Source organism: Silurus meridionalis, chromosome 14 (assembly GCF_014805685.1).
Source record: "Silurus meridionalis isolate SWU-2019-XX chromosome 14, ASM1480568v1, whole genome shotgun sequence".
In the NCBI taxonomy this organism is placed as follows: Eukaryota; Metazoa; Chordata; class Actinopteri; order Siluriformes; family Siluridae; genus Silurus; species Silurus meridionalis.
The window spans coordinates 7,250,936-7,273,435 of record NC_060897.1 but is presented as its reverse complement, the minus strand read 5'-3'; the positions used below and the strand labels follow the sequence as shown (position 1 = coordinate 7,273,435).

At 40.0% G+C, this 22,500-nt stretch overlaps 2 protein-coding genes across 7 annotated transcripts in view; both read left to right on the top strand.

Moving 5' to 3' along the window:
- Nucleotides 1-19,217, top strand: part of znf652 (zinc finger protein 652) — a 20,215-nt gene extending 998 nt beyond the window's left edge. The window contains exons 1-6 of one of the 5 annotated variants that reach the window (XM_046866574.1): nt 7,835-7,891; nt 9,180-10,556; nt 11,447-11,594; nt 12,814-12,929; nt 15,038-15,182; nt 16,541-19,217. In XM_046866574.1, coding sequence (XP_046722530.1) covers nt 9,612-10,556; nt 11,447-11,594; nt 12,814-12,929; nt 15,038-15,182; nt 16,541-17,097 — 1,911 coding nt within the window. In that variant the 5' untranslated portion in view covers nt 7,835-7,891; nt 9,180-9,611 and the 3' untranslated portion in view covers nt 17,098-19,217. Of the gene's footprint in view, nt 1-7,834; nt 7,892-8,808; nt 8,898-8,962; nt 9,075-9,179; nt 10,557-11,446; nt 11,595-12,813; nt 12,930-15,037; nt 15,183-16,540 lie in introns of those variants that run through there. The other 4 variants (XM_046866573.1, XM_046866576.1, XM_046866577.1 and 1 more) reach the window with 4 other exon arrangements.
- phospho1 (phosphoethanolamine/phosphocholine phosphatase 1) overlaps nt 1-22,500 on the top strand; it is a 29,284-nt gene that overhangs the window by 1,161 nt on the left and 5,623 nt on the right. The window lies entirely within an intron of this gene.

The window sequence follows — 22,500 nt, the reverse complement described above, 5'->3', positions numbered from 1 at the left end:
TTTGGCCAAGCTTGAGTATCCTCGTATTTTTCTAACTTTCAAACCTAAGTCCACTGACAGCTTTTCAGAATGTAATGGTCGTAATGTAGTATGCATTATGGCTAGCGTTAGCTAATTAATTACATATAGGGATACTGAACATTCTCAACACACTTATGTCAGCTTCATTTCCTGTCATTTAACTCTTTTTTTTTTTAACAGAAAAACGAAAGAAAAAGAGAGACATTTTGACACAAAAGGTGCCCAAACTTTTTCTTGTGAAGGGCCACAAAAATAGGTTATTTGAGGTCCATCGACAAACAATAAATACTGCATTAAAGCAACCATTATATTGCAATTAACATTACATTGGTTCCTTTCATTCATGAAATATATGAGGAATATTTAAAGGAGAAATAGAAAACATGACTTCATTAATGCGGTTTTATTTTTAAGTTTTTAGTTCTAGGTCAGTGAAACTTCTAGTACGATGAGAAACTGTCCAACTAATTGGACTCGAGTTTACTGTCTAATCCAGTGATGTCTTTAGAGGAGAGATTTGTGCTCTGTTTTTCCAAAATGTTTTATTTTTTACCGTTTATTCCCTTTTTCTTGTATATGGCATGGCGGGTTGAATCAAAGGAAACCATGCGCAGACTGGTCTTAGTTTGGGTAGAAGAGAATGTATGAAAAATATAATACAAGCTCAAAAAAAAAAAAAAATTCAAACTTGCCAAAACATGCATACATGGTCCATTTCTACAGACATGTCTTGCGAATTGACAAACAATACCTCTTGAATTGAATAAAATAATTAAATATACCATTGTCACTTGTACAGTTGAGTGTGAAACTGAGTTTGGTCGGACTTTTGTTGTTCAGTCTTTACTGGAATAAAACCAGGGTATGATTTTCTAAGAAATCAGTTAGTAACCGGATGGTGCAACTTGTTGCTTATTTTCTCACAACACGTCGTGAATTGTTTTGTATATTCCACGTTTTTTTATTACGTATATATACCACAGGTATTTACTAACAATTGTGAATAAAAGGTTTTCTTAATGAACGACGCAGTTATAATTTTACTATCTTCTATTTACCGCGGTGCAACAGCTGTGAAACAGGAAAAACTCTTTTGTAGTGTTACAAAACGCTAGACTCTGTGGCACGTCCCTGTCATTGAGTTACTACAGAAATGATATCATATTAGATCAAGAACCTTATTATTTTTAAAGATTTGGTTATGACCGTGGTTAGTAAAAAAAAAAAAAAGGGTTGGCTTTGTCAGTTGAGCGGCCTCTTCCTGTGAAAGTAGGGGGTTCTTTCCCACGGTTAGTGACAAAATATAAAAGACACTAGTAAAAACATGACATCTGGCAGTGCAGAAAATGCATAACATAGGTGGAAACATCAAGGAGTGTCTGTGTGAGTCAGAATCGCAAGCGCCGCTATGAAAAATCAAATTTTTTTTTTTTTTTGGTAAATCAGCATTTTCACACGTGCCACCCAAGTACAGATTGTTAAAGACTGCTAAATGATTGGACTGCAGCTCTTTTCAGCAGCATCAGATGCATTCCTGAATATTACTTATATATTTTTTTTTTCTTTCAAATTGAATCTGTATAAGTCACACAGAAGTAACTTCAATTCAAAACAGCAACCATAACCTAACCACATTTTCATTTTCGGTTTGATCAGCTCTCCACCTGGTCTGATTTAGCTGCAATTTACATTTATGGTATTGAGCAGAAGCTGTGTAGAAGCTTAGAGCCACGTTTTATTGTATAGTCTCCATCAAAAATACTCTCGAGCCAACTAAAATAAGTCTGGATATAAATACCTAAAAGTATCTTAGATGAAGTTTCAGGTAAATTTGTAGTGTCACTAAACAGTCAGGGAATTGGATTCATCCTCTCTCTCTCTCTCTCTCTCTCTCTCTCTCTCTCTCTCTCTCTCTCTCTCTCTCTCTCTCTCTCTCTCTCTCTCTCTCTCTCTCTCTCTTCTCTCTCTCTCTCTTCCTCTCTCTCTCTCGCTGATGATTTGTTTCCTTAGTCCTTGGCTCTTGTTGAGTTCTTGGCACAGTCTCTTGGCCACCTCTTCTGTACAGACTAAATTAGTAAGGTGTTTGAGTTCAGTAAGAACAGAAGGTTTTTAAGTTATCCTCTTTTATTACGTTTTGTTATACCGTTACGTAATGGTCCACTTTGACTCAGTAGAATAATGTGTTCTAATAATGAGAAGCACCTAATAGAGAGATACTTGGTTTGACAGTTTCCCACATCAGACGCCGATTTCACCCCCGCTAATGGTTTTGATTGGTTTGGTTTCTTGTTGCATGCAATTAAACAAACCAGATATGAAAGGAAAAAAACGCTGAGTAGTTTTGTAGGGCTAGAGCGCTCAAAACTCTTCTCATTCGTTGTTCAGAAATAGTGGCACCAGACGAAGGTTTACAAACTTCTTATGTTTGTATGAACTGCAAATAATCGCTGTTTGTTGCCCCTGTAATTTTTACCAATCAGCACATGGTACAATTATATAAATACAGTGGAACCTCGGGTTACGAATTTAATTCGTTCCGGTACTTTATTCGTAACCTGAAAAGTTCGTATCCCGATACAAATTTCCCCATAATAATGAACAGAAACTTCGGTAATTCGTTCTGGACAACCAAAAATATTACTTAAATAAAAATAAAGCCAATATTCACTAATATTTTTTACTTTTAACATGTTATATTAAAATCATACCACATAAAAACATACAAAAGAGGAAAAGATCTTTACCGGGTACTTTCCCTTTGAGAAGACTCGCTGCAGGAGACGACGTTCGTAGAAGGGGGAGGAGGGAGAGTTATTGTTTGGAAGGAGAATCTTATTATATTATTTATATATTATTATATATTATATTATAGAATATTAAAGCGTTATTAACACGAACGCTGAGACAATTGTTGCATTAGAGGGAAAATGAGAGCTGTTTCTTTAAGGCTACTATCAGTTGGTATTGAAGTCCAGAGTGAAATTCATTATGGGTATTGTACTTCGGAAAAGACTGTAACCCTGCTAATCTATCTTCATAAAAACAAGTAAAGTGGTTATGCATCGGCTAATGTTGTCCATCTCATCATTCCACGAGCATCAACTAACGAGTTGTTACGCTGCTGCCGGGAAAAGTTCAAGCGGATAAGTAACACGATGCTCTCGCTAGGGACACAGGACGCTAACTGATGTGACGAGCTGCGTGGATAGAGCAAAAACAACCAACTTGCCTGCGATTTTTTGGTGAGTGACGTTCGTATCCCGATATATTGTTCGTAACCAGGGGCAAAAATTTTGATAAACTGCAATTCGTAACCTGAATTATACGTATGCCGGGGCGTTCGTAACCCGAGGTTCCACTGTATCTATTTTATGCGTCACATTCAGCATTTATTTATTTATTTTGTAAGATATTTTGGCGGTTTTACCCCCTGATTCAGCATTTCCATCATGATCCAAGTCTTTTCCAAGTCCTGTCTACAGGGCATGATTGCTTACTGACTGGTTTGATGAGAATTGTGTAAATCCTATGCTTTAATAATGAGTTAATCTTAACAGGAATAAACACCTTTTGGAAGCTTTTGGAAGCAATGTGATGGACCGCAGTTGCAAACATGATTAAAACGCCTAATAGTTTGTTTTAAAAAGGTTGATACTGTTTGATTCTGATTCACAGTTGTTCATACGATCTAATATTCTGTCAGTTTTCCAAATAATCTGCATAACCGTGTTAGAAAATTATAGAGATGGATGTGCTGAAAGGCTCATAACATCGCTTTGAATGAAACTCTTTTCCCCCGCAGGAGTTCTTCTCTGGTATCAAGTCATAGGAAGCCTGAGAGCCTCGGCATTGATTTGGGTGGTGGCCAGCAGGTCTTAATGTCTCTTTTTTTGGCATCAAAACCACCAAACTTTGGTTTCTTGCTGATTGAACCATCTGCCACAGCACAGGTTTCCTTTGCATGTGCACACAGACACACGCAAGCGCTACTGACTGCTGATGTTAGAAGAGGCTTTGCAGATTCAGGAGTTCACACAGATTCATGTATTCTGATCAACTTGCCTGAAGCGAGATGTAGTGAATGCTGCGAGACCTTTAAATTAGAACTGCACAGTGTTATTAAACACAACCGAAGTCTACGTTTAGATTTACAATTTCACGAGTGTAGTATATGTACTATTAAATAATGTAGTGTTAAATAATGTCGAATGATCGATACCCAATGCTCATTTCAGCACTAGAAAAAGTGGTCACGTGTCAAACAGCTATTGTTCATGCTGTGTTTTAGTTTCAGTGTCTTATGGGAAATGGCCCCAAAACTCTATAGCCAGTTTAATAGTGACACCTGTGTACCTCTACATTTATGTAATTGTATAATTATCCAATCAGCCAATCGTGCAACAGCAGCACAGTGCACAAAATCATAGATGAAAGTCAAGAGCATCAGTTAACAGTTGCATCAAAAAGACAAAACAAATCTCAGTAACTTTGTGGCATGGTTGTCAGTGAGATTATACAGTGAGTCATTCAGAAACTGCTAATATATGATTCTCATGTTCAACTGTCACTAGGATTTACCAGTGGTTAATAACAAAAAAAAAAAAAGTTTTCTTGAGGAATGTCAAATGAAAATGGCCCAAGTGGTGTAAGCTTACAGGAAGGATACAGTAGCTGCGGTAAGCAGAAAAGCAAACCTGGATGCACTTCAGACCTTGAGGTGGATGGGCTAGAAAAGCAGAAGACCACATCGAGGCTACAGTGTGCAGAGATTGATTCAAACTGGGCAGGTAATGTTGTGGAAACCGTTGCTTGTTGTGATTAATCAGATTTGGTGGCAACAACAGTCTGCTGCTGCTGGTGGTGTAACGGTGTGGCGAATGTTTTCGTTGTCAAGAAAACATACCCGACTTGTTGCTGACTATATATGGGCACATTTTACCCAGCATATAATGTCTTCCAGCATAATAACGCATTCGACATATGGTTTGATGATAGTTAAGTATGCTTGCACCATGATTAAGTTCTGAATCCAATAGAGATTCGAAACAGCTTGGAACGGATCCAGCGTTTGCGGGGTGTTCCTGAAAATTGGCCGGCGTGCGTATATAAACATCTGCATAATGTTGCGTGTATCAAAATGTCTATTACTACATACAGTGCAGCTCAATTCCCGGCAACACACAAATAAACACAGATATGACCGCTTGTGCACCCGTCGTGTGGTCTCACAGTGCATGTGCTGATTCTCAGAAAGCTGCAGAGAGGGCAGGAAGAAAGGTAGCGAAGTGTGTCTGTATATAGGTGTGGGTGTATGTGGGAGTGTGTACAGTGTTTTTTTGTTTTTCATGACACCCATCAGTCTGTTTTTTATAACAATTTACCTGGCATTTCCACGCTTTCTTCGTGGATGAATGTAAAATTTTGACGACGCATTAGCATCGAGCGATTGCTTTGCTTTACACACGTTTGCAGGTGGGCCATGCAACACACACACATACGCATTCAAAGACAAAACTGACTCAGGAAGTACAGACCGAGACCGTTAAAGGTAGAGCGTGGTTAAACTGAGCTGTTTTTGCTTCCTTGCCATGCTGATCAACAATTGTTTAAAAAAAAATTGTTTATCTGCTTTCAGCATCCATGCACTGGTCCACTCCCATATTTCTAACCGTCAGTTCGATCGCCGCAAGGTCAGCCGAACCTCATCGTACATTCTTCAAAATGTCGACACTATAATTTCTCATTAAATCATTCCTTGAAAACAGGAGTATAGACCGCTACACACTATGCACTCAAATTGAAAGCTGTGGTTTCAGGGCATTTCTGAATCTCATAACTGCCAACTGAACGCTATACGTTCTTACTATATAAATTAGTACATTTTGGTTTCGAATCGTCTACTGATTTCCTGACTCACGTTCACACGGCCTAGCGAAAATCTTTTCCCACCAAATACCGATGCAGTGCTGTAAATCCGATTGAACAGTAGAAATTTCTTCATTCATGAATCATCTCTTTGATAATGAGTATTCAGTGAGTGTGGTTTGTGCCTGAGCAGCGTTATCGGTTGGATGTTAAAGACAAACTCCTCTGTAGAGGCGAATATATACACATATATATGGTGATATAGAAAAGAAATTGGTCGCTGTTCGCTTCTAAAAAACAAAAGAGAAAAAGCTTCTTTTCTCGTTTTCCATTTTCAGCCATTCAACATCATACTAATGGGAATCCCAAAATTAGAAATGGTGAGAGCACGTATTTGACTAATAGTTTTCCCATTGCAGTGCCGGTGTTAAAATGGGCATAATTAAAATACCACACGAGGAGGGTGAATCAAAACTATGCATTTTCAATACATTTTCAATACTGCTTATTATTGCTATTTTCTTGGGTTGTTTAAAATATTTAGTATTATAAAAGTAGAGTAAATGAATTTTAAAAATAACACCATTCTGACTGATTTGATCTGCATACACTGATCAGGCATAACATTAATACCGCTAACCGGTGTAGTGAATAACCTTCTCTTGCTACTGTGGCTTCTGTCAGTGGGTGGGATTTAGTAGGCTGCAAATGAACAGTCTGTCCTCTCTTACGTTGTTGTCTTGGAAACAGAAAATTGTGGTATTTCGGATCTGCCTGGTTTATCCTGACGTCCTACTTCTGGATGGAGTCCGTCTCAATTGAGAGCACTCTGTGCAGCTGAGGATGGTTCCACATCGACAGCCTAAAGATCCACGAAGCCGCCGAGCAACTCAAGAACTTCGAGGACCGATTCAGACTGTAATTAATATCAGCAGTCTACCACAGTGGCTCATGAATAGATCTGCATTTCCACACCTATTACTACACACCCCAACAATGTAACTACAATGAATGGACATTTGGTGCCACCCAGATGAGGTCTGGTTCCTCTCAAGGTTTCTTCCTCATACCATCTCAGAGTGTTTTTCCTTGCCACAGTCGCCACTCGCTTATCAGGGAAAAACAATTATAAGGAACAAACTTCTAGGCAATAAACGTACACATTTTTACACATACAACCTTATTACCACATTATTTATGTAAAGCATTGTAAAAAGTGCTATACAAAATGAATTGAATCGGTAGCAACTATTGAACCAGAAACTTTTATAGGTGCCCAAGTCACACTGATGACATGGGGAGTGAAGACAAGCTTCACTGGTCTGAGCCCACAAAAGTGCTACTAAAGCACAAATTGCAAAAAAAAATTAATACTGGCTATGATGAAAATTGGCAGAAAATGTATTAAACACAGAAGCATCAGGACCGGAGCACAGAGCAACGCTGGGTCTGATGAATCACATTTTCCTTTACACCTTCTAGACTACCAGGTGTGTCAATTGAAAAGAGGGGTACGCACGTTTCCAGCCCCGTGTTGTGCATATGCCATGTTTATTACGCAGTCAAGAGTTAAATGGACTAACGGAAGCATCGAGGGAAATTATCCTTTTTTTTCTTTTTTTTTGGGGGGGAGGTATTCGAATAACTCGAGGGATGGTTTCAGCCCTATCTACATGCTTTGTAAGCTTTTTGGAGACCATGTCTTTAGTGATGACAAGACAGAAAAGCTGATCTTTATTTGGCGAAGTTTGAAAGTGATTGGTTAATTCTGAGCCCAGTCAAATGCTCAATGATAATGGGTGTGCAGAGTTGTTTTTGTTTGTTTTTTTTTCACCTCCCGTAACATATTTCAGTTTGGTTTTCGCTTGAATCGTGGAAAGGGGTGGGAGGGATGCAAGCTAACTGATGCATGCATTATGAAACTACGGTAGTTGAAAACATGGTGTTCGTCTGATCAATTGGGATGCTGAAACTAAAGCTTAACGTTAGTGGTGTGACTCTCAAGGTATGCCTGAGCTTTTTATATCTCATTATCCTCTTCGCTGTGTGTGGCCTCATAAACACACTGCTCTCTGTAGCGTTACTGAATTCTGCGTATTACACTCGGTTTCTTATCCGTTGTTGGCGCCACAATCGCTGTGGAGTTATTTCTTTAGGTTGCGTTGATCAGACGGGAAATGCTGCAGCATGCGTGTGTGTGTGGCTTCATTTTTCTTCTCATCTAGCTCTATTGGCTGGCAAGGAAGCCAAAATGTGCCCAGACCCTAAAGATCTGATGGGAAATGTCCATACGGATTACTTTTCCTGAGCTAATACAACACTATGCTATAGCATATTAGCTGAGGAAAAAGAACAGCATGCTGACAACATTTATAAGTTGGAGGTCAGACTTGTATGTGCAGATGTATTTAATTGAGAGCCACATATTTATTGATGAGTTTTTCTAAAGCCCACCAGTGCAGCAGGTCTTCAAATACAACACAGGATCAGTAGTGATCAGTAAGAAACCGTAAAATAAAGAGGAAATAAAACCTAAAACCTGTTGGTTTGCACAAAAGAAAAAAAAAAGAAAGAAATTGTTAAAAATTCTGTTAATTATAAAGCTTCATATACAAGTTTTTTATGACCCCCCCAACCAGATTTTCTTCTGACGATTTATTTGTCGATTATATAAAATCGCACATTAAATATTGCGATCACTTCTTAAATAATCACGTGTTTGTGTGTAGAAGAAGGGGTGTGTATGTGTGTTTTAAGGGTTTTTAGTTTTCTCTACTCAGCTCCTTTGTGGTTTTAATTTAAGTTGCTCCCACACAGAAGTGAAACGCTTGCGGTCAGGAGCGTGCGCGTGTGTTTGTGTGTGTGAGTGAGTGAGTAAATGCACGCCTGTATGTGTGCTGGTAGTAGTGAGATTTCTAGATCTCTGCACCTTAACCAAACAACAGTTTCGCTTATCTCTTCCACACTCGCGTAGTGGATGCCGAAACGCTGACTTGCCTTTTTACAGCCAGGTATACGATTTATGCAATCTCTGTGATAAGAGGTCGGTTTGGCTTCTAAATGAATCAATCAATATATAAATGGTAACTTCTAATGCCGAAACGATATGCACCACGACCTGCTCTTTGTGAGAACGTCTGTGCTGTTTCATATCCTGTTTCGCGTTCTCTTGTTTCAGCTCCTATTTTGTAAGTGCGTTATATTTCGCCTTTATTTCAGGCTCGGATTTTGAGTGTCAAGCCAAGTTGAACGATTTGTTTTTGTTTGGTTTTTTTACTTTCTGTTTCTCTCAGGCAGTGCGTGGTACCGTGCTTCTGAAACAGACCCGGCGGGTTGCTACGACCACAAGAGGTTAATCTCGGCGTACGAGTAGGCATTTTTTTGCTGATTCAGCAGAAATTAACAGAGGACAAAGCATCCCTTCTATCACCTCGAAAGACAAGAAAAAGCTTTGGTCCAAACTCCAGCAGCGATTGCAGCATTGCCTGCGACTACCGAGCTGAACAAAAAAAAAAAAGGTGTAAATCCGCTTCGTCTTCCTTTTCATCTCTACCTCCTTCTGATGTGGAGGTCATGGGGGCAGGTTCGATTTGGGCATCTTGCTTTTCTTCTCCCGTCGAGGGAGAGGTAGGAGACTGGTGCCTGCCTGGCTTATAGGAACCTTGTCAGGTTTCACGCTTGGTTAACAAACTGTAGAAACAACTCGAACGACTATCTACACACAGATGAAGTCGTGCCAGCCACGGAAGGGAGAGACTATAAAGGAAGCCATGTCGCAGGAGGAGGGGTCGAGGACACATTCTACACAGGCCTACTACCACCATACCTCTCTAGCAGACAGCGACCTATCACCAAAGCTCTACAAGCAGGAGGGAGTGTCCAAGCCCTATTCAGTGCTGGTTGACAACAAGATGCCTGCCAAAGCACTGGCTCCTGACCTCGAGGCCAGTCCTGCCCCTCTTCAGCATTACTACAAAGAAGCTTCCGGGACGACTGGAGGGGTAAAGACCAAAAACGACGAGACGTCCGATGACACAGAGGAAGAAGAAGAAGAAGAAGAGGAGGAGGAGGAGGAGGAGGAGGAGGAGTTCAAGCGAGAACAGATCATTGTTGAGGTGAACCTGAACAACCAGACCCTGCATGTCTCTAAAGGTGACAAGAACATCCCTGTAGGAGAGGTGAAAAGTGACAGTGAAGAGGAGGAGGAGGAGGAAGAAGAAGAGGAGGAAGATGAGGAAGATAGCATGGAAGAAGAGGATAGCGCAGAGGAGGACCCCGACGACGACGATGGAGAGGAAAACGAGACTTTGGGGACAAGATCCAAGCGGACAAGCACAAAGGGTCACCACGTCGCTGCAGCCCCGGGCTCACTCGGAGTGACCACCAGGGGGCAGAGAAGGAGTGCCGAAGTGCCGCCTCAGAAGCGCAGGTCAGCGCGGGAAGGAAGAAGCTCTGGTCCGTCTGCTTCAGGAGGAGGGAGGGAAGGCGAGGAGCGGGGAACACTGACGTGTGAGAAATGCCCACGCGTGTTCAACACTCGCTGGTACCTGGAGAAGCACATGAACGTCACGCACAGGCGCATGCAGATCTGTGACAAGTGCGGCAAGAAGTTTGTCCTGGAGAGCGAGCTGGCCCTGCACCAGCAGACCGACTGCGAAAAAAACATCCAGGTGGGAAGCACGGATCACAGATAACACTCAATAATCTCTAGACATTAAAGGATCTTTAGTGGTGCTAAAGGTTTATGTTGCGCTTAAATCCTTTAACAAAGTCATGTGACTACATGATATATAATGATGCCTGTGGAAATTAGTTCTCTTTATTTAAATCCAAAGATGGTGATGCAGCAGAGCTTTAGTCCTTCACTGCCTTGTTCAATAAATGTTCAGTTAAAGTAGAGATACAGTAGGTAAAATATGACTCCAGTAAAAGCGCTCCCTTTAAACTTTCACTTGAGAAAAAGTAGAGAAAAATGTTTGCCTTCAGATGTAGGCATTAAGATTATTGAACTCGGTTAAGCTTAATTAAGTTTGTGAAAAGACTCGTTATTCTACACCAATCTATTAATAGAATGATATTAATAACTCAAACACTGATATCTATCGAAATGATCATGAACCCAAAACCTTCTACAACAAGAATCACACAAATACGTTGTTGTGCTGCTTGCTGTTGAACTGATGCTGAACCAGATGTTGGTGATAAGGAGATACCACCAAGTTCAAAACGGAGCACGCGCTCTACACCGATTTGTGGATTGCTGCGTGGTTCACCAGTTAAGTTTTTATCGACACGTTTTTACATTTTTTGACTTTATGTATATCAAATAAAATATATCAAATTAAATGTACAATTTAAAACAATTGTCCATATGTGGGAACGTTGCATTTCCTATATGAACCAGTAGAGGGAGACAAAGAGTCAGAGACAGAAAGTTGCTAAGACCACCAGCATCCAAAATTAAAAAAATTAATCTAACAGTGAATTAATTAAATCCTGCTTTTTATATGATAGGAAATTTCTGATTAAATATGTGTTTCTTTGTTTATTTTTGTTCCAGTGTGTGTCATGTAATAAATCGTTCAAAAAGCTCTGGTCTCTCCACGAGCACATCAAGATTGTCCACGGCTATGCCGAGAAGAAATTTGCCTGCGAGATATGCGAGAAGAAGTTCTACACGATGGCCCATGTTCGCAAGCACATGGTCGGTGAGTAAGGAGAAATACTTTCCTTCAGCGTAACACGCACGCAACAAATACAGGGGACACTTTTAAATATATGTAAGATGTCCTTGGAGTGAATTTTAAGACACGGAGACCCACATGAAGACATGCACTTTCAAATGAACTTTCAGCAGGTACTGTGCTTTGAGTTTGAGTTTGAGTAGTAACATTCTGGGGTTTTTTGTTGTTTTTTTTGTGTGTGTTTCTCTATTTCTTTCGTTACCATGACCGAATTGTGGCAAATCAGGCTTTGCTCTAAGTGTTTTTATAGTGCACTTGGACTCTTCAGCTTTCAGAAATATTTTCTGCCTCGATGTCATGGAAATATCAAAATTTACGTTTAAAACAAAACAGTCAGACTGCCTTACATCTGACTGCCTCAATGCGATCAAGATGTGTTGTAGTGAACCAAAAATAAGCGTAATCTATTCAGGCTTCTCGTGGACGCTGGCTGTCCAAATGCTCTTATGTAGTTTGAAAACCCAATTTTCTTCCACCACACAACCATTCAGCGCTAACAAGGGATTTTTCTAAGACATTAATCATGTAGTTACAATTTTAAACAAACAAATATCTGACCCCCCCTTTGTTATTGCAGGTAGTGTGACACACATGGTGGAAAGCACTATCTGCCCTCTTCCACATACACAAGCTCACAGGTGCCTATGACTAGCAAGGCCGTGTCCACGCTAATACGTTTCCGTTTGAGAACGCATATTTTTCTCTCCGATCTGATGTTTTAGTGTGAATGAGCAACTTTTTCTAAAAACATTTTCTGATTTATCCGGATTCGTGCAGCCTTAGCGGTGCATAGATAAAACGGCAGCTTCATGCCATCAATAGGACAAAAACTAGTTACTTTTGAAAAAGTAAAACTAGAAGAAAACATTGACTTCAAAGAGCTTGTTCAGACAACGAAAAAGCTATAACTTCAATCCTAGTCTATACCTAGCTAAAAAGTCTGTTTTGATGTGTAGACCAATATATAGAAGACAAGTCATGTAGAAATGAACCGTTATGAGAGAAACTAGTAAAAGATGTAGATGCTGATTGAAGGAAACATCTGGTTACATGCCTCGAACTAAATACCTGCCAGTTCTCTACTTTTATTTGACATAATTTGTCTTTTTAATGGGCATCAAGAGTATTAGTGTTTCACATACACTAAATCTCTCTCTCTTTCTCTCGCTGTTTCTCTCTCCAGCTCACACTAAGGACATGCCGTTTACATGTGAAACCTGTGGAAAGTCCTTTAAGCGCAGTATGTCCCTAAAGGTGCACTCACTTCAGCATTCAGGAGAGAAGCCTTTTCGTTGTGAGGTAAACACACACACACACACACACACAGGTATATATATGTGTATGTGTGTATGTGGGCTGCAGCAATTGATTATTTTAGTAATCGAATATTACCAAAATTACCTTTTTTTTGGAATAATGTACACTTTTATTGCTGAAATTAAAAACTTAAACTATTTAGTGCATGTAAGTGCCATATGACGTCGAAATACAAATACAAAATATATAAATAAATAAAAAATCATTAAAAAAAAAAATATACAAATTAAATTCAAATTACTTTTAAAAAAGGTAAATGCACTGTAGGGTGTTTTCTTTGTGTTTGAATTTGAAATTATCCCAAACATTTGGAAACTTCTTGTTCTTGTTCTTTGGCCCGAATCGCTTTTTCATTCTGCAGCGTCTGGTGTCTTTCCTGTCCAGGGGTCCCATATATAAACGCGCTGTACCCACAAAACAAGGCTGGAAAATGCTTTTCGGTTGTGAATTCTGGAAAATAGACTTGACGGGAGAAAGTGTGCACCTTTAAGTAAACTTTGAGCCCTGCGTACGCACTACGTGGAAACACAGAAGGCGAGAAGGTGAAAACCTTTGCGCACAAAACCAGGCTGGAAAGAATCTGAGTTTCTGAGAATTCTAACTTTTAACTAATTTTATGTTCCGCACGTAAAAATCGCATGAAAGCACTGTACCGGAAAATTTCTATATGAATACGTGTACCGTTACACCCCTAATATTCATTCCACAAATATAAACACCCTAACAAAGACCTACTGACAACCAATTTTCTATCATTCTTTTTTACACTCATCACCAAGACAGAAATCAAGGAGCAAAACAAAAATAATAATAATAAGCAATTCATGTAAAAAATTAAGTCTTAGTATTAAACTATTACACAAATCGGAGCCATAAAATTAAAATAATTATGCAGCCTTAAAATATTTCTAAACTAGGAAAGATGATTATGATTATTCCAAACTATATCCCCCATTCATTTTTGCTCATAATCAAAACATTCTGGTTAACAATAGTAAAAGGCGACAGTGGGCCAGAAATCTGCATTTAAATATATTAAATATTAAATTATTGTTTATTAAATATAAAATTTTTAAATATGAAATACATTCAATATATTGCATGAAATTAATATGAATGCATAATTCAGTTTTCTAAAGGGTGCCATTATTTCTGGAGTTAATATTTACAGTACAGCCAACAGTTTTGACAAATAAAATTCGGATTTGGCTGTAAACAGGCTGATGCCATATTAAGAGATTGAAAGAACACCAACACGGACCTCATTACACTTTCGATGCAGATATAAGGTTGGTGTAAGTATATTTAAGAGAGACTTGATGTCAAGTTGGCAAGGAAATATTGGCAGGTGTCCTCCAAACACACACACACACACAGCGCCAAATATGCATTGGCGGCTGCATGTGAGTTTGCTTTACCTCCATGTAAGAGGTCAAATGAATGCAATAGTTTGTGTGAGTGGGTGCACATGAGGTGGAGTCAACGCTCTGTGTGTGTGTGTGTGTGTGTGTGTGTGTGTGTGTGTGTGTGTGTGTGTATGTACATATACGTATGTATTTGATTTAATTACGCAATGTTCACTATACTATGAATATAGTGTTTTCATCATTGTCCTCTCTGTTTTCTAAATAGCTTGTCTAAAAGTTTTTGTCTACATACAGAACTATTCCTTAGTGCTCGTTATATCCGCGGATTCTTCCGTGTCTACGAGTTCATGTTAACACCTTATTTTTCCCACCATAAAATCACTGAGGTTGGAAATGAAAATAACCGATTCCTGCATGGAGTGTATGGGAGCGGCCACTCCTAGCCTCGTGGCAGTTTTCAGCCCTGGTGGGTGTGGGGCTCACAGGATGGTCTGGGTGGAGCTGGTTTCAGAAAAGCACAGAACATGTATGTTTATGTGAAAGAGCGCGTGTGTGTGTGTCAGCCAGGCAGGATTGGGCTGTTTCATGTATAAATAACTTTGGTAATGACAGGCTTATAAGATGTAATAACAGGTTATGATGCGTATATTACAAAGCTCTTTTCCTGTTCCAGCTACAGCTACTCCTTTCACCCACACTGTCTATTTCCGTGTGTATGCGCAGAACTGTGACGAGCGTTTCCAGTATAAGTATCAGCTGCGATCTCACATGAGCATCCATATCGGACACAAGCAATTTATGTGCCAGTGGTGCGGCAAAGACTTCAACATGAAGCAGTATTTCGACGAGCATATGAAGACGCACACAGGTGAGACTCACTGACCAGCATATGAGTTACCCCACATATACATACGGTAACTCATCATAAACATGTATACAGTTCCACCCAGTAATCATATATATAACCCTGAAACCAGTGACCAGTGGAGTAAATGGTGCGAATTATCCCAATACAGTGGCACTTATCAAAGTATATGGTGGATAAGGCAGCAAGGGAACAGTCAGATTTTAAAGTTGATGTATTGCAAGCAGGAAAAATGGGCAAGCGTGAGGATCTGAGTGATTTTTCCAAAGTGTCTCCAAAAAATTCCGGTCCTGTGGGGGTGTTTCTAGTGTGCAGTGGTGGTTCATGATAGGAAAACTGGTGAACATGGCCTGATGGACATCTAAGACTCATTAATCTGAGTGGGAAGACATCCAAAGAAGCGCTACAGTAGCACATGCTGTAGCACAATGTTACTGCTGGCTTTGATGGACAGGTGGCAGAACACACAGCTGTGTATGGGGCTGCATAGCTTTTTTATTTATTTATTTATTTTTTCCCTCCTCCTTCTTCTTAAGAGTTTAGATGAGAGACTTAAACGCTTGTGGTGGAACACACCCTTAAATGCCCTTTAATATCACATGCCTCTATTTTACACACCCAAAAAAACAAACCTGCTTTAGCCATAAAGTCCATTATATCAAATTGAGTGTTTTTTGTTTTTGTTTGTTTTTTTTTTGTTTTGTTTTTAAACCCAAATTATTACCGATACATGCGGATCCTCGTTCTTCAGGGAGAGATTTACCTAAAACTCAAATGTAAATGAAAAACATTGGCTGCCGTTTAAGTAGTATGTGTACAAACCCAATGAACACTACAAGGCCAAATGTATTGGGACATTTGACTTTTCTGGTCCTATGTAGATCCTCCCTGACCACAGGATGTCTCTGGATGTGGAAGCATTAAAATTTCCCTTCACTTGCACTAGGAGACCCAAACCTGTTCCTGCATGACTTGGCCTCTGTGCATAAAGTGAACTCGATGAAGATATGACTGGCAAGGGTTTAAGTGGAAGACATTGAGCGAACTGCTCTAGAGCTCAGACCTTAACTCTTTTAAACTCGAATTGGAACGCTGACTGCACCCCAGGCCTCCTTACCCTACATCAGTACCTGACTTTTACCCTTGCTGATTGAGCACAAATCTCCACAAACTCTAGAGGAACATCTTCCCAGCAGAGTGGAGGTTTTTAAAAAAAAAATGTATGCAATACCTATGTAATATTCAAAACCAAGTCCATTAGAACCACAGTTAGCTATTTTAATGCCTTCTGCAAATATTCTTGGACTGTAAGTGTTGAACTGTAGTTTTTCCAAACTCATGCTCTTGCTTTGGTGTTGCAGGTGAAAAACCATTCATCTGTGAGATCTGTGGGAAGAGTTTCACCAGTCGGCCCAACATGAAGCGTCACCGCCGCACACACACCGGAGAGAAGCCTTACCCGTGCGAAGTGTGCGGCCAGCGATTTCGCTTCTCCAACATGCTCAAGGCGCACCGTGAAAAGTGCTTCCGTGTCACAAGCCCCATGACCCAACAGCCTGCCAGCATGCCCATCTCTGTTCATCTTACTGGCCACACCCCTTCTTCCTCTGGCCACACCTCCAGCCCACCACTGCCCTCTCAAGGCACATCCACTGGACCGGCCGGGGACCAAGGAATGATCGCTTCCGGAATCGCACATGGCTTTTCCCATTTGCACATGCAGGCCTCGGCCACGCAGCACCACCAAACCCACGTGCATCACTCTGGGCACGCCTCTAATACGAGCCACGTCTCCTCACACCAGTCCGTGCCATCGTCTCTCTTGCCGTCTCCCCCGGCTCTTTTTAAAAGTGAGCCAATAAACCACTGCGCCCATGAGGACGTGTACCTGAGGCCAGGCTCCACACAGCAGCACTAAAAATAACCACACGGATTCCGGTTGTTCACACACACAGATCGCTTGTTCAGGGGTGTATGAGGAAAGCAAAACATTTGTGTGTGTGTGTGTGTGTGTGTGTGTGTGTGTGTGTGTGTCTGTTGTAGAGAGGGATATATACGTAACTGCTGACTGTGCATTAACTTGCAGGGAAGCGATCATGTGATCAGAGAGGACGTTTAAGGCCGGTGACCTCAGTGAACTTTTTTCTTCTTTGCGAATAATATAAGCATTATTTTACACCTCATATACTGATAATTAAACAAATTCCACTTGCATCATAATGATGAAAACATGCCACTGTATGTGAGTCGGCATACTTTCAGTTTCTTTCTTTCTTCCTCTGTCTCTCACCTATTTCTCTTTTTGCCTCTGTCCATTTATCATGTTCTCGCTCTTACACCCTCCTTCACTTTTTCATCCCTTCTCTCTCTCTCTCTCTCTCTCTCTCTCTCTCTCTCTCGCTCTCTCTCTCTCTCTCTCTCTCTCTCTTTCTCTCTTCTTGTGCATACTGTCCTTCTCTCACAATCTCTCCCAGCATGCAATCTTTCAAATCTTTATCTCCCTCATTCTTTTATACACACATCTCTGTTTCTCTGCACTGTTTTTGGCCCCTTTCCTTTTTCCTCATCACTTTGTCTCTGGCCCCTTTGTCTCAGTCTCTCGCCCTTTTCGTCTCTCGTAACGTATCCAGCTGCTGCTGCCAGGGTTTTACGGGTTCAACACAATTACTTGTAAAAGCTCTAAATTCACTTCTGAATAATGCAGTTTAGCCTTCTTTATATGGAAGTACACATCTGACATAAACACTTGTATGTGTACGTGTACGTCACTTACACACGCAGACTTTCGGGCACTTAAACTCATAAATAATGTAACACACTCGCGAGTGTGCTTATTTTATGGTGGTAAAATTGATTGTGCGCTATATATAATTTTTTTTTTTTGTACCGACGGCTTTGGGAGTGTATGTTCTAAAGCCAGACTCGTAGATGTATTCAGGCAAAAAAAAAAAAATGTTAAGGTGAAAAGAGACTGTTGAGAAACGACGGTGTGTTCAGTCAAGAAGCTTTTAGAGAGTCTTAACGGGACTTTAAAAAAAAAAAAAGTAATTAATTAATTCTCTTCTGTATGATCTAACCCACTTACCACATATTATTTGTAAACATTACTGTTTTTAAGAGGAATTTTTATGTGTGTGTGTGTGTGTGTGTGTGTGTGTGTGTGTGTGTGTATATATGTATGTGTGTGTTAATGGGCTTAAAAAGAGGTTTATTTTGTATTTGTTAATCCAGACGAATGTGCATTTAGGGTGCTGTGATGTGCGGCAGTGAGTGTGTGACTGTACTTTTGACTGTTGTTACACCTCGGGAGGTGCTGGTATTGAAAGCTGCTTCTCTCTCTTCTCTGTGTGTGCGTGTACAAAGTCTACTTTGTTGATCCGTTCTCTGCACTTTACTGCTGCATTACAGATTTGAACTGAAACTGACAAGACTTTGTTAATTATGTCAAGCGTGTGTGTGTGTGTGTGTGTGTGTGTGTGTGTGTGTGTCTGTGTGTGTGTGTGTGTGTACGTCTAAGTGTGTATGTGGGTGAAATGGTCAGCTTGTGGAAAAGGAGGAAAATCACATCTGAAGCTGGACCTCGATTTTAACTATCGAAGTACTTCATTTATTATATCCTTTTATTCGATTTTATCATCCTTCTTTAGTCTGACAGGTGGAGCTGTTTGCTCGTTATGTCTAATCTCTCCGGTTATGTTGTTTGTTTGTTTTTTTTTTCCCCCTCCTTTTCTTTTGGTTGATGGAATGCACTTTCTACTTAAACCTTTCTAGCTAAGAAATAAGCAGACCATGTTTAATGTACATGCGATTCAAACAGAGGACTACTATGTTTCTACCCCTGAACTGTAGCAGTGCTCGATTCGAACCTCTGTACGGTACTCAGATGTGCGGCTTTGCTCACTTCCAACTTTGTTTTTTGTTTTTGTTTTTTGGATTGTGTAGAGGATGACTGACATGTATTACTCACAGGCCTTTTTTTTATAATGCTCATTTAACATACTTTCTTAGGACTAGGAAGTAAAACATTTGAAATTTGAACTTTGTCTTATGTTCTCTCTCTCTGTGTGTGTGTGTGTGTGTGTGTGTGTGTGTGTGTGTGTGTGTGTTTGTTTTAAAGCTTTTCTGTCTAGTCCACAGAATCACAGATGTTCCACATGATTGTGGTGAGGTAAAAGAAGTGATTAGATTACAGAGGTTTTAGCAGAAAAATAAGGTTACTTCCTTCAGCCACTGTTCCTTTTGACTTATCACTTTGTTTGTAGAGAACACAATTCCTGATACTCTGATCAATGGCCAACAAACCCATACACCACGTACGTGATTAACAGTATTATAATTAATCATCTTTGGCTGTTAATCAAGCTGAGCATCAGTCACGCTTTCAGCACTGTTTTGATATACGCATGTTATTTGGATTAAACAGATAATCCGTTCTAGCAAATATGAATCACAGACGCGTTATTGTTATTTTCTGAAATCGGGTTGTCACAAGAGGTGGAAAACTTGTTTTAAAATTCTGGAAATAACACTAATAAATAGTTTCGCAAAAAACAATTAGGAATAATGATGAGTGATGTAGCTGAGGTTGAGGAACTTTCAGTACCAGATTTCAAGTGTTGCCAGGGTGGTATGGTTTAAGCTTTATTTCATTTTCAAAGGAGTTAAATCACGTTTAAGCCACGCCTACTTCTGGATTAAATCCACTTGAACTTTGAACATGTGAGACATGGGAAATGGTGTTGCTCTGATCAATGGACACTGGTTAAAAATAAATAATTAAATCCACACAAACTCGTCACCTGCCAATTCACACTCACCAGCCAGCTCTTCATTATATTACACCAGCTAGCGAACTGCTGCTTGTGCTTCATTGTTGTCACATTTACACAAACACACTGCATCTCAGAATAATGTAACAGTCACAAAGCAAACTGTTGTCTTCTTTAGCGTATATGAGCACAGGATTCTCACGGACTGATTAGTCCTGCTATGATTGACTGTTGACAAAGAGTTTTGTTTCCCATGGTTATCTTTTCCATCATGTGCAGTTTAAAGTGTGAGTTATTCCACAGCTAAACCTATGAGGTTAAAAACACTAAAAAATGCTGTCATACACAAGTACGGGAGAACGCATATGATGCAGCTTTTGCCTGGAAATACTGCTGTCTAATTAATTTTGATTACGGCCCAGACTGAAGAAGTGAAAAGTAAGATTCAGCATGTCCACCAGAATGACAAAACCCTTGCGAAAAAAGTGGGTCGAAAGTCTGGGCACATGTGCTGTCGGATTGCCTTTTCTTCCATTTTGAATAATCTTTGTATACATGTGGAAGGTCAGGTGTATTGACATATTGTTTTTATTTGCGAGCATGCGCAACACATTTGCCTCAAGTACTCTTGCAGTCGATATTTACAATCTGGCAACTTTTACCAGATTTTGCAAAGAAAGTGTTGTTCAACAATACCACAAGATTCACATCTAACTTCATCGTCGAGCCTCGCAGTGCGCCGAATAATGAATTTAAAGACACTTTAGTTCTCGACTGGATTAAAATTTACAAAATTTTGCTTTAAAATGTTATGTTGGTCTAGAGAAGCCCTTCACATGTTTCATTTTGTATGGGTCTCATACAAAGGAGAACAGGAGGTTTCAAATCTGGTTTTAAACTGTATTGGTTATCATGCCACCTTGTTGAACATCCCATTGCAGACTTTGTTGGCCGTTATAAAAGCCTTTATTCTTCTTCGAAGGCTTTTCTCTAGAATTGAGTGTGGCTCTGAGGAAGAAAAAAAAAGAAAACTGGGCTGTATTTGGTATTCTAAACTTTCTTTTGGCTTCTCCCATTAGGGGTCGCCACAGCGGATCATCCACATGTTTGATTTGGCACGTTTTTTTATGCTGGATGCCCTTCCTAACGCAACCCTCCCCATTTATCCGGGCTTGGGACCGGCACTAAGAGTGGCTGGGGTTGGTTCCCTGACCGGGGATCGAACCCGGGCCGCATCGGTGAGAGCGCCGCTTCCTAACCACTAGACCACCAGGGGCTGTAGTTGGTATTCTAGTTCATCTTAATGGTGTGGAGGCCAGAGCTCTTTGCAGGACATGTGTGTTTTTTCATTTATGTGGGCAAACTGTCATTATGAAGTTCACTTTAAGTCATTCAACAACAGATTTGGCCTTCTTGGTTCCAATGAAAGGAAATTGAACGCTGCAACTTAACAAAGATATCGTATACAATTGTATGGATCCACATTTGTGGTGACGGTTTTGGAAGGGAAATGTTCACAAACTTTTGGTCATAGAATGTGCACATGTACAGTACAGACCAAAAGTTTGGACACACCTTCTCATTCAAAGAGTTTTCTTTATTTTCATGATTATGAAAATTGTAGTCACACTGAAGGCATCAAGGGCTATTTGACCAAGAAGGAGAGTGATGGGGTGCTGCGCCAGATGACCTGGCCTCCACAGTCACCGGACCTGAACCCAATCGAGATGGTTTAGGGGTGAGCTGGACCGCAGAGTGAAGGCAAAAGGGCCAACAAGTGCCAAGCATCTCTCGGGGAACTCCTTCAAGACTGTTGGAAGACCATTTCAGGTGACTACCTCTTGAAGCTCATCAAGAGAATGCCAAGAGTGTGCAAAGCAGTAATCAAAGCAAAAGGTGGCTACTTTGAAGAACCTAGAATATGACATTTTTCAGTTGTTTCACACTTTTTTGTTATGTATATAATTCCATATATAATTCCACGTGTTAATTCATTGTTTTGATGCCTTCAGTTTGAATCTATAATTTTCATAGTCATGAGAATAAAGAAAACTCTTTGAATGAGAAGGTGTGTCCAAACTTTTGGTCTGTACTGTACGCAAGCAACATTTACAGCTGGCAAACGGTGAACTATATTTTTTGTTGTTGTTAAGTCAAATGTTTGATACAGTTTTTGGGTGCGAGGATTTCTGTTCCCTCTGCCTGAGGTTCTGCCTCATTAGAATTTTGGATTACATTAATGAGCCTGAACTTAGCATTATTTTATAGTAAAAACAATAGTAATATTGTAGTGCAAACAGTTAGAGGTAACATAGTCAGAACCTTAATTCCAATATAATAATAGAGACATTTTACATACTACTGCTGCAACGTGTTTTGTGTGCACACTCACAAAATGTAAATATAATAAGGGAGAGATAAACTGATATCCTGTTGGTCATTACAGTCATATATAAACATTTAATTCTTGATTAAAGCTCATGCAAGTCAGAAAGAATTTTTCTTTCATTAAAACAGCATCGTGTTTAGTTTTACTTCAAGATGTGAAGGCA